The 17025-nt window shown below is 29.7% G+C and overlaps 1 protein-coding gene and 1 long non-coding RNA gene across 2 annotated transcripts; one reads left to right on the top strand and one right to left on the bottom strand.

Moving 5' to 3' along the window:
- Positions 1-928: 928 nt before the first annotated feature.
- LOC107890262 (heavy metal-associated isoprenylated plant protein 28) lies at positions 929-2500 on the bottom strand. Its single transcript, XM_016814739.2, has 3 exons — positions 2435-2500; positions 2240-2315; positions 929-1452 (listed from the first exon to the last, which is right to left on the bottom strand). The coding sequence occupies exons 1-3, from the start codon at positions 2438-2440 to the stop codon at positions 1115-1117; spliced, it is 420 nt and encodes a 139-aa protein (XP_016670228.1). The 5' UTR covers positions 2441-2500; the 3' UTR covers positions 929-1114.
- Positions 2501-4677: 2177 nt separating this feature from the next.
- On the top strand, positions 4678-9345 carry LOC121206076 (uncharacterized). Its single transcript, XR_005901059.1, has 3 exons — positions 4678-6953; positions 7043-8474; positions 8561-9345. It is a non-coding gene; the product is annotated as an uncharacterized lncRNA (long non-coding RNA).
- Positions 9346-17025: the final 7680 nt, after the last annotated feature.

The raw sequence follows: 17025 nt of genomic DNA, 5'->3' as shown, positions 1-17025 counted from the left end.
TAAAAAAGTTAGATTTAAATTCATTACTTTCAAAAAAAGAAGTTAGATTTATGATCTATTAGTCCAAACTCGAAGGCCCGTCAAAATTTGAGAGAGTTGAGTAAAAATATTATGATTGGAAAATGGGGTTGAAAAAAAAAGATTAGGTCCATTTAACTTCCATATTCAAAACCTAAGGCGGACTTGACTTGTTTTCATGTTTATAATATATTATTTTTCATTTGGTTTATATATTATATTATTTATATCAATAAAAATTTAAATATATATTATATTATAATGTAAATATATATAAAAAAAAGAAATGATAAGTTATATATGTTTACAAATTTAATATAGGAAAAATATAATTGTAGTCAAATATAATTAATTAGTATTAAATAAAATTAATTATTTTTAAAAATAAAAAATTGGACAACTTAAACAAGCTTGGTTTAATAATTTAGAAATATTGGTGGATTTTTTGCAAAATTTGAGGCTTTTATTTCGAGTGGGTTGGGTTTGAACAACTATAAATAGTATTGATATATTACATAGGCCTAACCTGAATTTGACTCAACTTGACCCATGAACAATTTTAGATTTAAAGAAATCTCTACTTATAAACTTCATTGATTATTTTTTAAATTCAATATTTTTTGCCATCAATGTTTAGTTTTTTTTTTCTAAAGATGAGGTTCATATAATGAGGTTTGTTTTAAATCTAAAGATGTTTATAAATTGAGTCAAGGATCAAATTCAGGTTGGAGCTATATATATGTCATATATAGTTATTCAAAGATTAATGGTAATTATTATAAATAAATAATAACAACTCTTAAATTTAGAATCTTTATTTAAAGATTTAGGGTCTAACTAAGGTTTAGGGTTTAACATTTATTTATAATTAATTAAAAATATTAATAGTGTATCAAATATTCAGTATTTATTTTTTCAATATTTTAAATTTTAATTTATCAAATTAGCACCTCAACAAACAGTTCTCCATTAAAACAAATAAAGCAATTCTTCAACAAAGTTATGTACAACTCTTAAAAGAAGTAAAAAACCCAAAAATAAAAAATTACATACAAATACTTGAAATGTGGTTGTTTACGCGCACACACATTGTAGCTCACATAATGGAACAAGAATTGGGATTTTCGTCGCTAAATATAGAGCTGGCTCGTTCACTAATAAGAGTTTCGTACGGCGGTGGCTGATAATAACCATGATCGTGACCGTCGTATCCATGCCTGTAATAGTTATACGAAGACTGCCACGGCGGCCCCTTTGAATCGGTTTGGCAATATTCGTAGTAAAATTGGTTCTGAGGGTTGAATGGATATGGCCATAGTTCGGCTCTTCGTCCCGTTTTCCTCACTGTTTTAAGTACCTTCATATGGTCAGATGCTGCCCAACCCATTACACTCACCTTTTGATTCTCCATGTCTATCTCGATACTGTCGACTCCTAAAAAATAAAAAATATATACCAAATATAAAGCCATTAAATAGGATTGAAAAAAAACGGAAAACCGGTTGCAACAATAATGTTTGGTTCAGTTTTGGTTTTGATTTTTATCGAATTGGGTTTGATTTTAGTTTACGTGTTACTTGAATGTATTCGTAGATAATGGATGGTGCAGATTTGAATATTTATGGATATTTGATTTACTTTTAGCATGTATGGGTATTCTAATTGCAATTCGTATAAGATTTGAAGCGAATGTGAACCTTTAAATATCCATCATTCGTTAAAAATATTATGAGAAATTTTTTATTATGAGTTAGATTACATTTTATTCTCTTTACTTAAAAAATAGACATATTAGTTCCTATATGTTAAATCAAAAAATAAATTAGTTTTTTATGTTAAAAATTATATCTGTTTGTATTGTTAAAAACTAGTGTGACTGACCAAATAACTAGACAGTAACACGTGACTTGCCACGCATACCTCATGTTGATGTATAGTGACCAATTCTTAACAATTGAAATGGATGAATTTTTAACAGAATGACTAGTTTGTTTTTTTATATAACGGGACTAATTTACCCTTTTTTAATAGAGGAGGCAAAATATAATCAGACTCTTAATATGAGGGCCTCTATAATACTTTTACCTCCATTATTCAAATCCATATTACTCTTTACCCAAAATTTATAATGCACCTCTAACCCCGTAAAGCAATTTCCTGATTTTACCCCTCTTACGGGTAAAGAAGTTGAATATATGTATGTATGTATGTATATGTATACCTTCGAGTTTTCCAAGAGCCTTCTTTATCTTAGCTACGCAGCCTTTACAATCCATATGAACTCTCATTTCTACCATCTGCAGCGAAAAATATATATGTTAATGTTACAATACATTACTAAAAAACTATAAAACATAAATGGGGGAATATATGCATTATTGCATGTAGATCCATAGAGAGAGTTGTAATGACTAACCGTCATTTTTGAAGGGTTTTGAAGTTCTTAAATTTTCTCTTTGAAACACGTTTGCATACATATATGTACGTATGTGTGTATGTATATATATATAGGAAATTGAAGTTGCTTCTAAATTAGAGACAAAACTTGGGAAAGGATTCAAAGGAAAAACCCTAGAAGCTGCTTCGAAATTAAAAAGAAGCCTATAGATTTGGCAAACCCAACAGTACAAGCTAGCTTAGGAAAATGGTCTAATTCTGTTTTTAGTCCTTCTATTGTGCTGAAATTTGATATTTAATCACACTTCTTTAGTTTGACATAATTTTGATCTCTTTACTTTTATAATGTATTGGTAAGTCCAAGTTATAACACCATAAGTTTCCACCACTAAAATTATGAAGCGAATCTTTTTATTATTATTCTGTCACACAATTAAGGTCACATGAAAATCTAATAATCCTATTCAACAAATAATAAATTTTGCATGTCAATCGAATGCTTGGAGCTTCTTTTTTGAAACAACGTATTTTAATGATAGTAGTTAACTATGTTATCGATTTGAACTATTAATAGTATTATAAAGTAGATGATCAAATTATGTCAAATGAAAGTAGTGGGATTAAAACCCAAGTTTTTACATAATAGAGGGGCTAAAATCAGAATTAGACCTTAAGAAAACAGTTGTCAAAACATCGTAGGAAAAATTCCTCCGCGTAGATTGTTGGCTTATGATTGCAAATCTTGACAAGTAAACAAACGAAGCTAAGCAATGATTTATTTAATATGTTGGTAAATACGTACGTTTGCAAACTATTGATGTTTTCTTCCTCAATTTGGTCTAAACTGATTAAATCTTTAATCATGGTCAAATTAAAATAAGCTATTCCTTTTAATAAAATATAATTCATAACTATGAATATATTCTCAACTTTTAATTTATAGCTAATAAAATTTTAAGTTAACACATTGTTTTTGTCAAACGATTAATGTTTAAATTTTAGACTTACTTTATGCATTTTAATTTGACATAATTTGAACTTTTTTACTTTTGATAACGTATTGGTTTCTTTTTTGGTAAGCCCAATGTATCTTCAAGTCACATTGGACTCGAGACTAATTCTTATTGGGTTGGGAGTGTTTAAGGTATAAGCCTCTCAATAATTGCGTTTCTTGGGGTTCGAATTTGTTTTCTTACCCTTTCGAAGTTAAGGTCACTATCACTTCAACCAACAACTTGTTGGTATTTTTATAATGTAATTAGTTAGTCTATCTTATCATGCACGTGGACTTACCATAAATAAAATTTGATCATTTTATTTAGTTCCATATAGGGATGGTAAAATCTGAACTGCCCCATAGATTCCAAACTAATCTGCTTCATATGGAGTGGATTTTTTTTTTAAATGTGGATGTGAGGCGGGGTGGGTGGATTTTTTTTTATAGTCAGTAGGTATGGAGTGGTTATAGTAATTACTTATCCCGCCCTACCCTGCTCCATTATACAAAATTACCATTTATGTTCAAATAATTTTTTTTGAAGAATTATGTTTAAATATTTACTTGACTTTAAAAATATTGAAAGTATTAAAAATAAATAATAAAAATTAAATTGAAGCGAAACCGGAATGGATGCATCCAACATTCATGTAAGTGATAATGAATTTCAAAATTATACATCTACAATGGAGTAAGGCAGATAGTAGAACAAAATATACCACCTGTGAAGTGGTGATGGATTTTAATCAAAGCATTTAAACGTATATAGATATAATATATATAACTTTTAAAATAGTAATAAATCAATATTTTCTTAATATTATAGTCAAATTTAAATTCAAAGCTGGAATTTATTCTTCCATAGCAATTTCCTTAACCGTGTGGATCATAGGATGGTTAGGATAATACATGTTGCTTAAAGCCTGCATGTAAATTTTATTAAAATAATCATTTTTGTTATACGTGTGCAACAAGAACAAGCTAACGATTCCAACATTAATCGGTCCTAACATCAACGTGTCTGATTTTATGCATTGGTAATTAAAATAAGTACTTCAAAATTTGATTATTGTTATGTTAGCTCATGAGAATAAGTTGTCATAAGAAAATAAGCGTGAAACCCAAGCCCCGTTCGGCACTACTTGTGTGATGGGCTTTTGGTAAAAAAGTGATTTTTTGTTAAAAGTAATAAAAACAACTTTCATCTGTACTACTTTTTTCAACTTAAAAAAAAGACTTTTGCACAGATGAAAAGGAGAAATTTTTGGCTTTTATCAGCCAAAAGTACTTCTTGGCAGTATTTTACTATTTTAACCTCTACTTTTTCTAAACATTAGAGGATATTATTTCCCTCTTTTCTTGTCTGATTTGTTCTCTGATTTGTTCTTCTCATCTTCACCTGCTGCTTTAAAAGATTTCTTGCAGAACCTATTTCCTCCATTTTAAGTAAAAAAAGCAAAACCATAACCAAAACATGTCTCATCTGCTGTAATTCTTACAGAAGTGTTTTGTTCCTCCATTTTAATTTTCAACAATATTTTCTTCTCTGGTTTGATTCTCTTCTCCACCACCGGTGAGTTTTTTCTTTTCCTTCTCATTCTTCTCTTTAATTTTTTCGTTCTCATCTTCTTCTCTTCTTCTCTCAGTTTGGGGCTTCGCTCACTCACTCTCTGCTTTATTGAAAGCTCACAAATCTTTCTTGCACTCACTCTCTTAAGCTCAAATCGCCCACAAATCTGTTACTTTTGATCTTGCTTTCCCATATATTTGATTCCAATCGATTGATCGTTATAGCAAAATCTTGCTCTTTTTTTTCTGGTTGAATTTTGTTGTTAAGTATGCTTCATACTATTTATTTCTAAAAAAGGGTTCTTTTTGGGGTCTTCTTTTTTTTATTAAACTGTTTTAGTTGTTTGTAGATTGAAAGAACTATGTCTATGCCTTTTATCTTTATAAAGATTTTGCTTCCAGTGATGGGTTAGTTTTGTTGATAATTTTTCGTTCAAGTTTGGGTAAGATTGTTGAAATTTAGTTTATTTATAGAAAGAAGGAAAGTCAAAAGGTTAGTGTTGCTTCAGCCCAACAAAAAATAGCAGAATGTTGCAAAACAATAGGCCACCATATTAGCTGTAGTCAAATAGAAGACAATGTCTTGAATCTACCAAAGATAGAGCAAAAATTAATCTAAAATTTATTAAAGATGTATGCCCAGATCTTAAAGCACGTAAACTAGGATGTAATAGGAAAGACATAAATAATATAAATTATGAGTCAGAAGATTATTCAGATATTAACAAAATAGATAACATTAAAATAAGTAAAAAATATCCTTATAAGAAATATAGATACAAAGATTTTAAGAGAAATAAAAGAACATATTCTAAAAGAGATAAATATATGAGGAAAAATACTTTCTCAAAATAATATAGATAATGATAAAAAAATCTATAAAAGAATGTAAATGTTTTAGTTGTGGAAAAATAGGATATAGCTAAATATTGTAGGGAAAAAAGATAGGATTAATGTGATAAATATTAATAATGAAATATTTAAAGGAAGAATTTACAGATAGTGATATTATATATTTATAGTATAGAATGGCAGAGAAGTTCATACAGATAAAAAGATAGAGGATGTAGATAAATTTGTACAATTATTAGATTGTTAAGAACAATTTAATCAAGAATCTAAAATTAGAAGAATTATGTTTGATATGAATGAGCTAATTAAGTTTGCTGCTAAAGCTAACTTTGATTTATCACCTAAAAACTATTTTATCTATGTTAATTATTTCGATACCAATTGTCGAGAAAATTCTCAACATGGCTCGCTGCTTGGCTGCTATCTTCTCCATATTTCTACTCCAACGTAAAGAAATTAATTCTATAAGCACTTTTAACCAATGCAAAATATTTCAGGTTATTTTATTAATCATTAATAATTTCAGTGTTAAACAGCCTCTCTATGTTTTATTAGTATGCTTGTTTTGTCATTGAAGCTGCATGGTTTAATTGTGTTTGATGTTATTATTAGTTGTGTTCTTTTTCTTGGTTATTATTCCGGTCTTGGAAAGTTGATTTTGATTGAGAAAAAAAATCTTAGGATCCTATCTTGATTTCGATACACATCTAAAAAAATATACTTTTGTGACATTTGATTTTCTTAATTGCTTTACTGGCTGAAACGAATCTGTTCGTATACACAATAGATGAGAACGTCGGCGATTGAAGTTAGTGGTGAAAAAGTGAAAGCAATGTGGGATAAGAGATTGACAGAAATATTTTGTGATATTTGTATTAAAGAGATATTGAAAGGCAATAGGCCTGGTACTCATTTCACAAAAGATTGATGGTTGAAAATAATGACTGAGAAAGAAACAGGCAAGGGTTTTTCACAAAGACAACTTAAAAATAGGTGGGATGCCCTAAAAAAAGAATGGAAAGCTTGGAAGAAACTTAAAGGTGAAGATACTAGTCTAGGGTGGAATCCTATAAAAAGAACCGTTGATGCATCGGATGATTGGTGGGAGAGTAGGCTAAAGGTACATTAATAATTCCCTTTATTTTTGTTTTTTTCTTATTTATGAGTTTATTGATAATTACTGTTATTAAACTATCATTTGATATGTAGGTTGTGCCTGAAGCTCAAAAATTTAGAACATCGGGCATTGATCCTGAATTCGAAGGGAAGTTAGACCAAATGTTCATGGGGATAGTTGCAACAGGTGATAAAGCATGGGCACCTTCTTCTGGTACACTCCGTAGTGATATTTTTGAAGATGTTAACAATGAAATACCTTAAGAGAATGAAGAAGAAAATGTGAGAAATGATGTTCGCATTTTAAATGATGTTCACATTTCAAATGATGTTCACATTTCAAATGATGTTCAAACTGATGGAAACGGTCAAAAAAGGAAAAATCCTGAGATATCAAGTTCACATTTTAAAACTGGAAGAAAGAAATCCTCAAAGCAAATTGGAGGGGCTGCAAGATTGTCTAGTCAAATAGAAAAATTATGCAATGCAACTGACAATATGAGTTAAGCCACATCTAGTTTGACTCCTGTTATGGATCCATATGGTATTCCACAAGCAGTCAAAGTGCTCGACAGCATGTCGGAAGAAGTTCCAGAAGCTAGTCTGCTATACTTTTTCGCACTTAGATTATTGCTCAATAAGGACAAGCGAATTATGTTTTTATCAATTAATCCCAAGATTAGAGCTTTGTGGCTTAAGACGGAAATGGAGGATAGCTGAAAATTTTCTAATCTTCTAGGGTTAGGAGATATCTATTATGTGACTAAACAAAAATCCTAAACTAGTTTTATCAATAGTTATTTATGTTTGGTTTTTGGATATTGAATTTATGTTCTACTTATCTATGTGTAATCTACTTTTATTAATAGTTGTTTATGTTTGGTCTTTGGTTATTGAATTTATGTTCTACTTATTTATACTAAATTAGTTTTATCAATAATTGTTTATATATGATTTTGGATGTTCAAATTTTTTGGCAGGTGATGAGTAGAGTTGAGAATTACAGCAGTGATGACAGTGATGATGAAAGGGAAAAGAAAGAGATTTTACAACGCATGGAATGTTTTAATCGATTATTTGTTGTTGCATCTTCTTCCGTACAATTATATTTCGAGAAGTATATATTAAAGCAGCCATGCATGAATTCAAAACAGTCAGGTGAAACATGGATTCGAGAGATCCTTGACGGTCACGAGTCACGTTGTATGATTAATTTTAGGATGTCTAAAATGGTATTCACAAGTTTGTTGAAAGTTTTGGAGACAAGATACAACTTGCAAACTTCAAGAAACATATCTTCTAGTGAAATGTTGGGAATTTTTTATACATCTTGGGTACCGGTGCAAAAGTTTCCCAATGTCGAGAAAGATTTCAAAGGTCTGGATCAACAATAAGTCAGTACTTTGCAATTGTGCTTGAAAAAGTTTCAAGGATGGCCACTGATCTAATTGCACCAGAAGATCCTTTTTTTAGCTCAATACCCGAACAAATACGTAATGATTCTAGATATATGCCGCATTTTAAGGTTAAAATTTAATTTTATCTTATTATATTTTTAATATTTTTGGTTGACTTAAAATATGCACGAGACTAATATGATTATTTGTTCAGGATTGCATAGGTGCAATTGATGGTACTCATATTGCCGCTATTCTTCCACCAAATGAACAAATTCCCTATATTGGAAGAAAATGTATCCCTACTCAAAATGTCATGGCAGTATGTGATTTTAATATGTGTTTCACCTTTGTCATGGCTGGATGGGAAGGATCGGCACATGACACTAGAATATTTCTTGATGCTATTCGAGATCCAAAATACAAATTTCCGCACCCATCAAATGGTTAGATATTTTATTTATATGTGATTTTTTTAAAAATAAAGTATAAGTTCTTTAATTGATAATTTTTATAAAAAAATTCTTGAATTAATTGTTTGTTATATTATGACATGTAGGAAAATATTATCTTGTTGATTCTGGATATCCTCAAATGAAAGGTTATCTTGGACCATATAGAGGTCAGCGGTATCATTTACCTGACTTTCGTAGAGGTAGACCGGTATCTGGTAAAGAAGAGGTATTCAATCATTCACATTCATCATTACGTAGTGTGATTGAACGAACTTTTGGTGTTTTGAAAAAAAAAAGGGCCATTTTAAGAGATATGCCAAGTTATAGTTTTGAAAAGCAAACGATGATCGTTGTTGCTGCAATGACGATACACAATTTTATCCGAAAACATGCCGGCCGAAATGATGCAGATTTTATGGAATACGAAGATATTAACTGGGCATATGAGAATAATATTGATTTAGAAATTATGAATGGTCGAGAAAGTGATGATGATGACGACGGCGACGATGATGGTGATGATGACGATGAATCAAACAATTCAAGTGGTTTTGAAATAGAATTAACAAGAGATGCTATAGCTTCTAGTTTAATGAATTCACTTTAAATTGTAAATGCTATTGTAAAATTTTTAGTATTTATATTTGGCATATAAATATTATCCCTTTTTGAAACTTTAATCCAAATATATGTAATATTTTAATTTGTTAGGTTTATATTTTCTATGTTATCTAATATGAGTTTTACAAATGTGTTAAAAGCATTAATTAAAAATAAAAAATAATTTTTAAAAATAATACAATTGTGTCAATATCTAATTACAAATATTTAATTATTATATTTAAATATTTAAATATAGTTTATATATTCTAATTAAATTTAATAAATAATTAATATTAATTACTTAGAAATATTTAAAATTAATATTATATATTAAAATATTAACAATGAGTTATAATAAATTATTTTTTATATTATTGCTAAAATATCATAATATTAACTAATTTAAAAATTATTTAAATACATATTTGTTACTTTATAATATCATGTCTAAAATAGACATTTTACTTTTCAAAAGCACTTTTTGATAGCAATACCAGACACTTAAAATTTTTAAAAGTACTTCTCAAAAGTACTTTTACACAGCACTTCTCAAAAGCATTGCCAAACTGAACCTAAGTACAAGACGATCTTCCTAGAGCATAAACTCTGATGCCTCGCATAATCTTTTCTTGTCTTGCCAGTCCTCCAATCATTCTAGTCTAAGAAAACTTCCAACCCATCTTCCACCTAGTTAGATGTTAACATTTGACATCGTCTGTGGGAACCGAGCCAAGAGCCATGGATTCTGTCATTGAAGCTAACCCTATTGATACCCAAGTCAACCCTCTCAACGATAAGAACAATCCTTCTGATATTGAAACCAATCTCCCTCACAATATCCGTAACCCTCTTATTGCTGAGAACTTCACAATTAGTATCTTCACTACTACTATCACCGGAATTAGCCGTACTACTCCTACACCACCAGAACCCCAACGTGCCTCAAGCATTGGTTAGAATACTCGAATCTAGTCAACTCCAATCAGTCTTAGTTTGCTTAACTCCTTCGCAACATCATCCACGTTCATCGGAGTTAGCCAAACTCCCACTTTTGCTTATCATTAGTTATTACAGCCCTCAAGCCCCGTACTCCTAGACACCTTAAGCCTGTTACCATCATCCTGTATGTCCCCTTCAGTACCTATAGTCTTGCCATTCATTGTGTTACCTACTTCTATTGATGACGCTACCACTATTGAACCTTTTGCTTCACAAGTTTAACCCTTAGCTCCACAAAATCAACCCTTTTTTCAACGTCTGTGCCTTAACGTAGTTTCTGGCAGAGTATATGGGAGCTTGACTGTCCCAAACGTGTTAGAGTATTTTTATGGCTGGTGGCCTAAAAACAAAGTGCTAACAAATGAGGTACGGATCCGACAGCATATGGCAACTGACTCTTGTTGTACGGTGTGTAACTTTCAAGCCGAATCCATCAACCATGTTTTGCTTTTTTGTTTTTCGGCGTTTTCAGTTTGATCACAGCTTATTCATCCTGGAAATCTACAAGATTGTTTGAGTTTGCCGTTGAACGAATGGATTCATGTTAACATATCAGACCCCATTCGGTTTTCAGAGGCACCAGACAATTGGAGGTTGTTTGGCGCAATATGCTGGTGCATTTGGAAAGAACTAAACGATGAGATTTTTGGCTCATCTTTAACGTTTTGAGGGCTGCGTTATCGATAGAGCTCGCAGACTTATATGATAATTGCAGGAGAAATTTATTAAAATTAATTCAATAGAAGCTGTCCATTTTCAAATTTAAAAAATCAGTCTGTGACGAATATTTAACTGGGATATAAATATTTCTAGTCTAAGATGTCTGCGTAGCGTTTAAAAAGTTATTTTTTAATTTTGAAATGCACTTTAAATCACTCGATTTTGAGTTTAGAAGCTCAAGTCATAATCATTTTATTGAAGATTATGCTAGTAGAAAAATTACGAGTTTTGAACTTTAATTCTAGTTTGAATCATATTGGGTTCGAGTTTAAAGCTTAATTTTGATTATATGAGTCTTATATTGTATCTATTAGATTTTATTATTTATTATTTATTTATTCCAAAATTTAGGATATTTTTAAATATTTAAAATTGTTTAGGAGTTTTATGTTTCATAGCAAACAAAAAAGTTTAATTCTACTGAAACTTTTTTGTTTAAATTAATTAGAGTTTTATTTAGACGTAATTATTAATAAATTTTTTAACTCTTGGAGTTAACTTCTTTCGTGCAAGATAGTTTTCTTGTAAATTTTAGAAGCCGTTTTTCTTCTCAATTTTCTAGAAGTAGTTGTGATAATCTATTTTTCATCCTTCAATTTGATAAGAATTATTTATTGGAGGATTAATTAGAATTATTAATTAAATTTGTTGAGGATTTCAAAGGGTTAAGTTGGACAACTATCTTCTATTCATATCTATTTGTTTATTCGATTGATCTATTCATATCCATTTGTTTATTCAATCGATCTTTCACCTTTTAATTTATGTTTTCTTTATTTATCTAATTTTGAAATTTTAATTTTGAATTTTTTTATTCTTGAATTTGTTTTTTAGTTGATTTTGTTTTCTTTATCATTTTTTTGAGTTAAATCCATTTTTTTTTACGAAACGCGCAATTTAAATAGGATCTTGGTCTGCTTCCCCTATCACTGTGTTGAGAGGGATGGGCTTTAGGTTGGTCATAGTTCATCTTGTGGAAGGATTTATAATAAAGTGCGCTGGTGCAGTGGGAAAACCCGGAAGTTGGTTAGAGCATGCAGCAGCCGCTGGGGGGAGAGACCATACTGGAAACTTGGTTAGTTGGGTTGTGCGCCGTATGGCGCTTGCTTGGTCCTTGAAGCAGAGATATGGGGGGCGTATGATGGGCTATGGCAGGCTTGGGAGCTGAGGCCTAGGAAAATCATCTTGGAAACGGATAGCATTGCCATAGTTCGAGAAGTTAGACGGCTACTGAAAATGCAGTGGGAAGCGAGGATTCAGCACACGTAGAGTGAGGGCAATCGAACAGCTGATGCGCTCGTTGTGCCTGCTCTCCAACGTCCCTTAGGTCTGTGTCGTATGTTGCAGCCTCCTTTTGTGATTCTCACCATTTTGCATGAGGATATGAGTTGTAATGGAAGACCACGTTGAGTGATGTAAAAGTTCTGATTACTCTCTTCAATAAAAAAAATAGAGGAAGGATTGCAAATATTAGTACTTGAACTTTAAATTTATTAAACATAACCTGTTAAGAATGAATATATAAATAAATTGAATTAAGTTTATAACTTCATCACTAGGATCAATGACTTTTGGCCAAATTTTGTTGTTGACCACCAACCTTACATGTCTCATTGGCTGAATAAATTGGATTAGTTAAGAATTTTTTATTGTGCCAATCATGTAGGTTAAAGTATATTGATTGATATGGTGGATATGGTGACCCTGCTGGTTGGCCCAATTTAAGACCTGTTTTTGAGTTTATCCAGACAGGCAGGTCTCTGTTGGTTCACAATCTTAAATTTGAAAGGAGAAAAGAATATAAATATTAATACTTTTTAGTTATGAAGAGACCTAATTTGCACATTTTTCATTGTATGGATCATAACTGGGTTGGCATCTTATTTATTATTTTTCAATATATTAATTACTAGATTTATCAAATCAGCCAGTGAGGTGGGGTTTTGAATTGGTTCAATTTGAGATACATCAATTAACCTTGTTGAAGGGGTGAATTATAGCTTACTTTAATATCTATTTGAAATTTAAAAAATTTTGGATAAAAATACATTTAAAAAATAGGTTTGAGTGGAAATATTAAAATTATTTACAATATGAGCTGAATTTATTTTTTAATATTTAAATTCTAAAGTTGACCAAAATTCATTTTTCAACTTGGAGGTTTATTCTTTCCTTTTTAATTTTAGAAAAAAAATGCCAGAAAGTGTTGAGAATTTGGCAAAAAGTCTAAAATTGGCAATTTTATGTTTGGGTGAATTTAAGTTGGATTAATTAAATGTCTTCAAGAGTCAAATCATTTATTCAAGTTAATCTAGAAATTTATCTAAAATTTAGGATCGATTTTAAAAAAAAGTTAAACCTAAAATAAAAAAAGACAAAAATATTAGAATTAATTACAATATAATCTCAACTTACACTCCAACATTCAAAATAGATATTGATTTTCAAGTGGGTGTTTTCTTTTTTAAAGATAAACATCTTATAGATGAAACATTAACTATATAGAATGTATGAAATGGCATTTGTTGAGTAAATATTTCGGAAATAGGTCCCATGAAGAATCTAATTTGTCAAATTTAGAACATATATAGTTTCACAAAGAATCTCTGAACCATGAGGGGAAAATGCCCCCAAATTAAGAAAAATGGTGATTTGCATCCAAATCCCAGAGATTTGCTTCCAATGGAATGCCCCCAATTGACAGATAATGCACAACCTTTTTTTTTTTTTTGCATTGAAATGATTGGAAAGTGAACACTTTTAATGTAGGACCACTTGATTGGGATATGATTGCCCCCACTTTGCGTTTGGGGTGGTTGAAGTCTAAAAGTATTTGGAATAATTTAAATAGAATGAGAGTTTTTCTTTTATAAATATTGTAGATAAATATTAAATTTATAGATTTAATAGTTAATTTAATATATGAATTTTGATTTGGTATAATTATATATATGAAATTTGAATTGTAATTTATATGAATACATAAAATTTTAGTTTTGATTTAATTGTACACGTTTAAAGAAATTAATAGATACATTTATTTTCAATAATTGTTTGCATATATAATATATCAACGTAAAATGGTGTTAATTCAATAACGTTGTCAATAACTTGTGAAAATTGAATAAAATCAAAATTTCATGTATAAAATTACACAAAATCAAAGTTAATGTGTAACATTACACATTGGATCGAAGTTCATATATATTTTTAATATTTATCCCTAAAAATTAAATCTTATACATTTATTTGGTTACTTAATGGATGTATCGAATTAAAAGTTTATCATTATAAATTGATTCTCCCTCTACCTATTAGGATTACACAAAAAAAAATACTCATAAAAATTATAACCTCCATCACTTACGGTTGGTGTAATTAATGAAAAATGTCAGGGAAAAATTAATTTATTGTAATATTCTTATTCGTCAAAACTGAATGACCAAATCCAATTTCACATCATGTATTTCTCAAACTTGTGAAAAGCATATTACCTTTAAAAGTCCAAAAATCATTGTTTGTGCAATATTAAAATTTTGATTTGCATAAAGTTAAAAGATCAAAAGATTTTACATACAGTACCATGAATTTTGAATTAAAGAATATATATGATTTTCTTAATGAATTTATAATTAATTAGAAATTCATATTAACTTTAAGTTCATTGGAGAAAATATTTATTGTTTGTTGTTACTAAATCAATTAAATTAGCATCGCTTCTTTTCTAGTTTATATATTGATCGAGTATTTTTATGCTTGGGTTTGTTAGATGTGATATTTTTATGTTAGGTTATTCTTATTTGCAAGATTACATAATATATTTAATGTACACTAAATATTGAGTTTTAAGGGTGTTAAAAATTTTTATCCTTTAAAATTTTAATTTGGTATTTATGTGATATAAATAATTTATTAGTTGTTAAAGTACTGATAGCAAAATAAATTTGTATTTTTAAAATATTTATTTTTGGCTAATTATCGGATAAAATGCTATTAAATTTAGATTTTTTTATCATAAATGAAGTTAGTGTATTGAATTCAAACTCTTACAAAAAAGACTAAATTGGAACAAAAAGTAAAGAGGACTTGATTGAAGATTCAAGGATGATTGGATAAAAACTGAAGGGTTGAAGATTTTTGTTAAAAAGTAGCTGGATAAAGATTGAAGATTTTTGATATTTTTACAACTCTATAATTAGTTTAAATTTATTCTCTAGTTTAAATTTGATTTTTAAATTTTGAATTATTTAGTGATAATATTTAAAAAAAATAACTAAATTTTAGTACTAAAAATATTTATAAATACTTAGTGGCTACAACCAATTGAACACACACTTAAACTTTTACATTTAATAAATTTCCTTTATTTTCTTCCTTCCTGCGTCAATTCCTCTACTGCCATTTTGTTTTCTTTCTTTATACTTTCAACCTTTCTAGTTTAATTTCCTTCCAAGGCTCTTTCTCTTTCCACTTTCTACAATTCCATTTAATCCATTTCCAAAGCATAATTTTCTTAATTATTAACTAAACCTTTTTTAGCTTTAGCCTAGAAATTTCTCCAACAAAACAATCATCAGATACGAACCCGCTCAAAAAAATCTCTCAACGCAATATTTCCTATCTCTCTAGTATATGGGATAGTACAAATTCGTTACTTAAAGTTGATTCAGTTTCGATTCAAAAAGTGTACATTAGGTTGGAGTTGTTTAGCGTACAGTTGGGAAGACGAATCGGTCGTGTTGTGTTCGAATTCCAATGAACAAATTAGCGTGTCTAGGTGGGAAAAGCCAGTTGGATTTCATCAAGGGAGATAGAAATTGGATTTAAACAACCGACGCGGTTGAGGCCGTTGATTTGAGTTGGATTTTTCAGATTGCAAGGCTATCGAAATCTTAAATTGCGAACATGTGTATTGCAGCTAGAAATTTGATAAGAGTCGGTTTGCAGGTCGTACTAAGATTGATGGTTACTAAACTAACTAAAATTATGACAAAGGCAAGCGCACCTATCGAACAATAATATAGTTATGGTGAGTAGGGAATATCATATCCACGAGGACTAAAAGTACTAGTAATTATTGTTTTTCTATTATTTAGACGATAAAATGGGATGACTTTTTTTAATCTAAAATTAACTAAACTAATTACTAAGAACACAGTGAATTAGGAAAAATAATCGAATAAAACCAATGAGATAAGCAATACCCAGGAAAGAATCCACCTAAACTTCACTAATTATTCTGAATCTGAATTAAATGATTTATTCACTTATGCCTTGATTCATAGAAATCCCTAAACTATATTAATATCTCTTTCGAGAGTAAAAACAACTGACTCTAGGTTGATTAATTGAAATCTCTTTCTAATTAAAACCCCTATTGTCGTATTAACTCGATCTATAGATTCCCCTATTAGATTTGACTCTAATCTTGCATATTTATGCCGTCCTATTTCTAGGATTGCATGCAACTCCACTCAATTATGCTAGATCTACTCTTAAACAGGTACTTTTGCTCCACTGAAATAAGCACATTTAACATGAATCAATATCCTGAAAATATTAAAACATAATTGAAAACAAGAATCAAGTATTTATCATGTAATTCAGAAATCAAATAATAAAATTCACCATAGGTTTCATCCTCCCTAAGTATCTAGGGAATTTGGTTCATAATATGGAATAACATCATCTCAAAGTTAGAATAACAACAAGACATAAAGAAACCTAATAAAAAATCTAATGAAATTGAATGAAGATCTTCAATCTTGAAGGAAATTTGCTTCTGAAATGAATTCGGTGGCGTTCTTCGAGTAATTTTTTCGTTCTTCTCTGCGTGCCCACTAGCTCTTCTTCTAATATGTATTTATAAACTTTAGAATGCTCAGAAACCCTAAAAATTGGG

The sequence above is a fragment of the Gossypium hirsutum genome, chromosome A09, assembly GCF_007990345.1.
Source record: "Gossypium hirsutum isolate 1008001.06 chromosome A09, Gossypium_hirsutum_v2.1, whole genome shotgun sequence".
NCBI classification, from domain to species: Eukaryota; Viridiplantae; Streptophyta; class Magnoliopsida; order Malvales; family Malvaceae; genus Gossypium; species Gossypium hirsutum.
The sequence above is the reverse complement of the archived record's forward strand: the minus strand, read 5'-3'. Positions and strand labels throughout refer to the sequence as shown.

What these genes read in the sequence shown, in the direction of transcription:
- LOC107890262 (XM_016814739.2), bottom strand. An exon ending in GGCTCTTGGAAAACTCGAAG is followed by an intron (nt 1,453 to 2,239) that starts GTATACATATAC and finishes TTTATTTTTTAG; the next exon opens with GAGTCGACAGTATCGAGATA.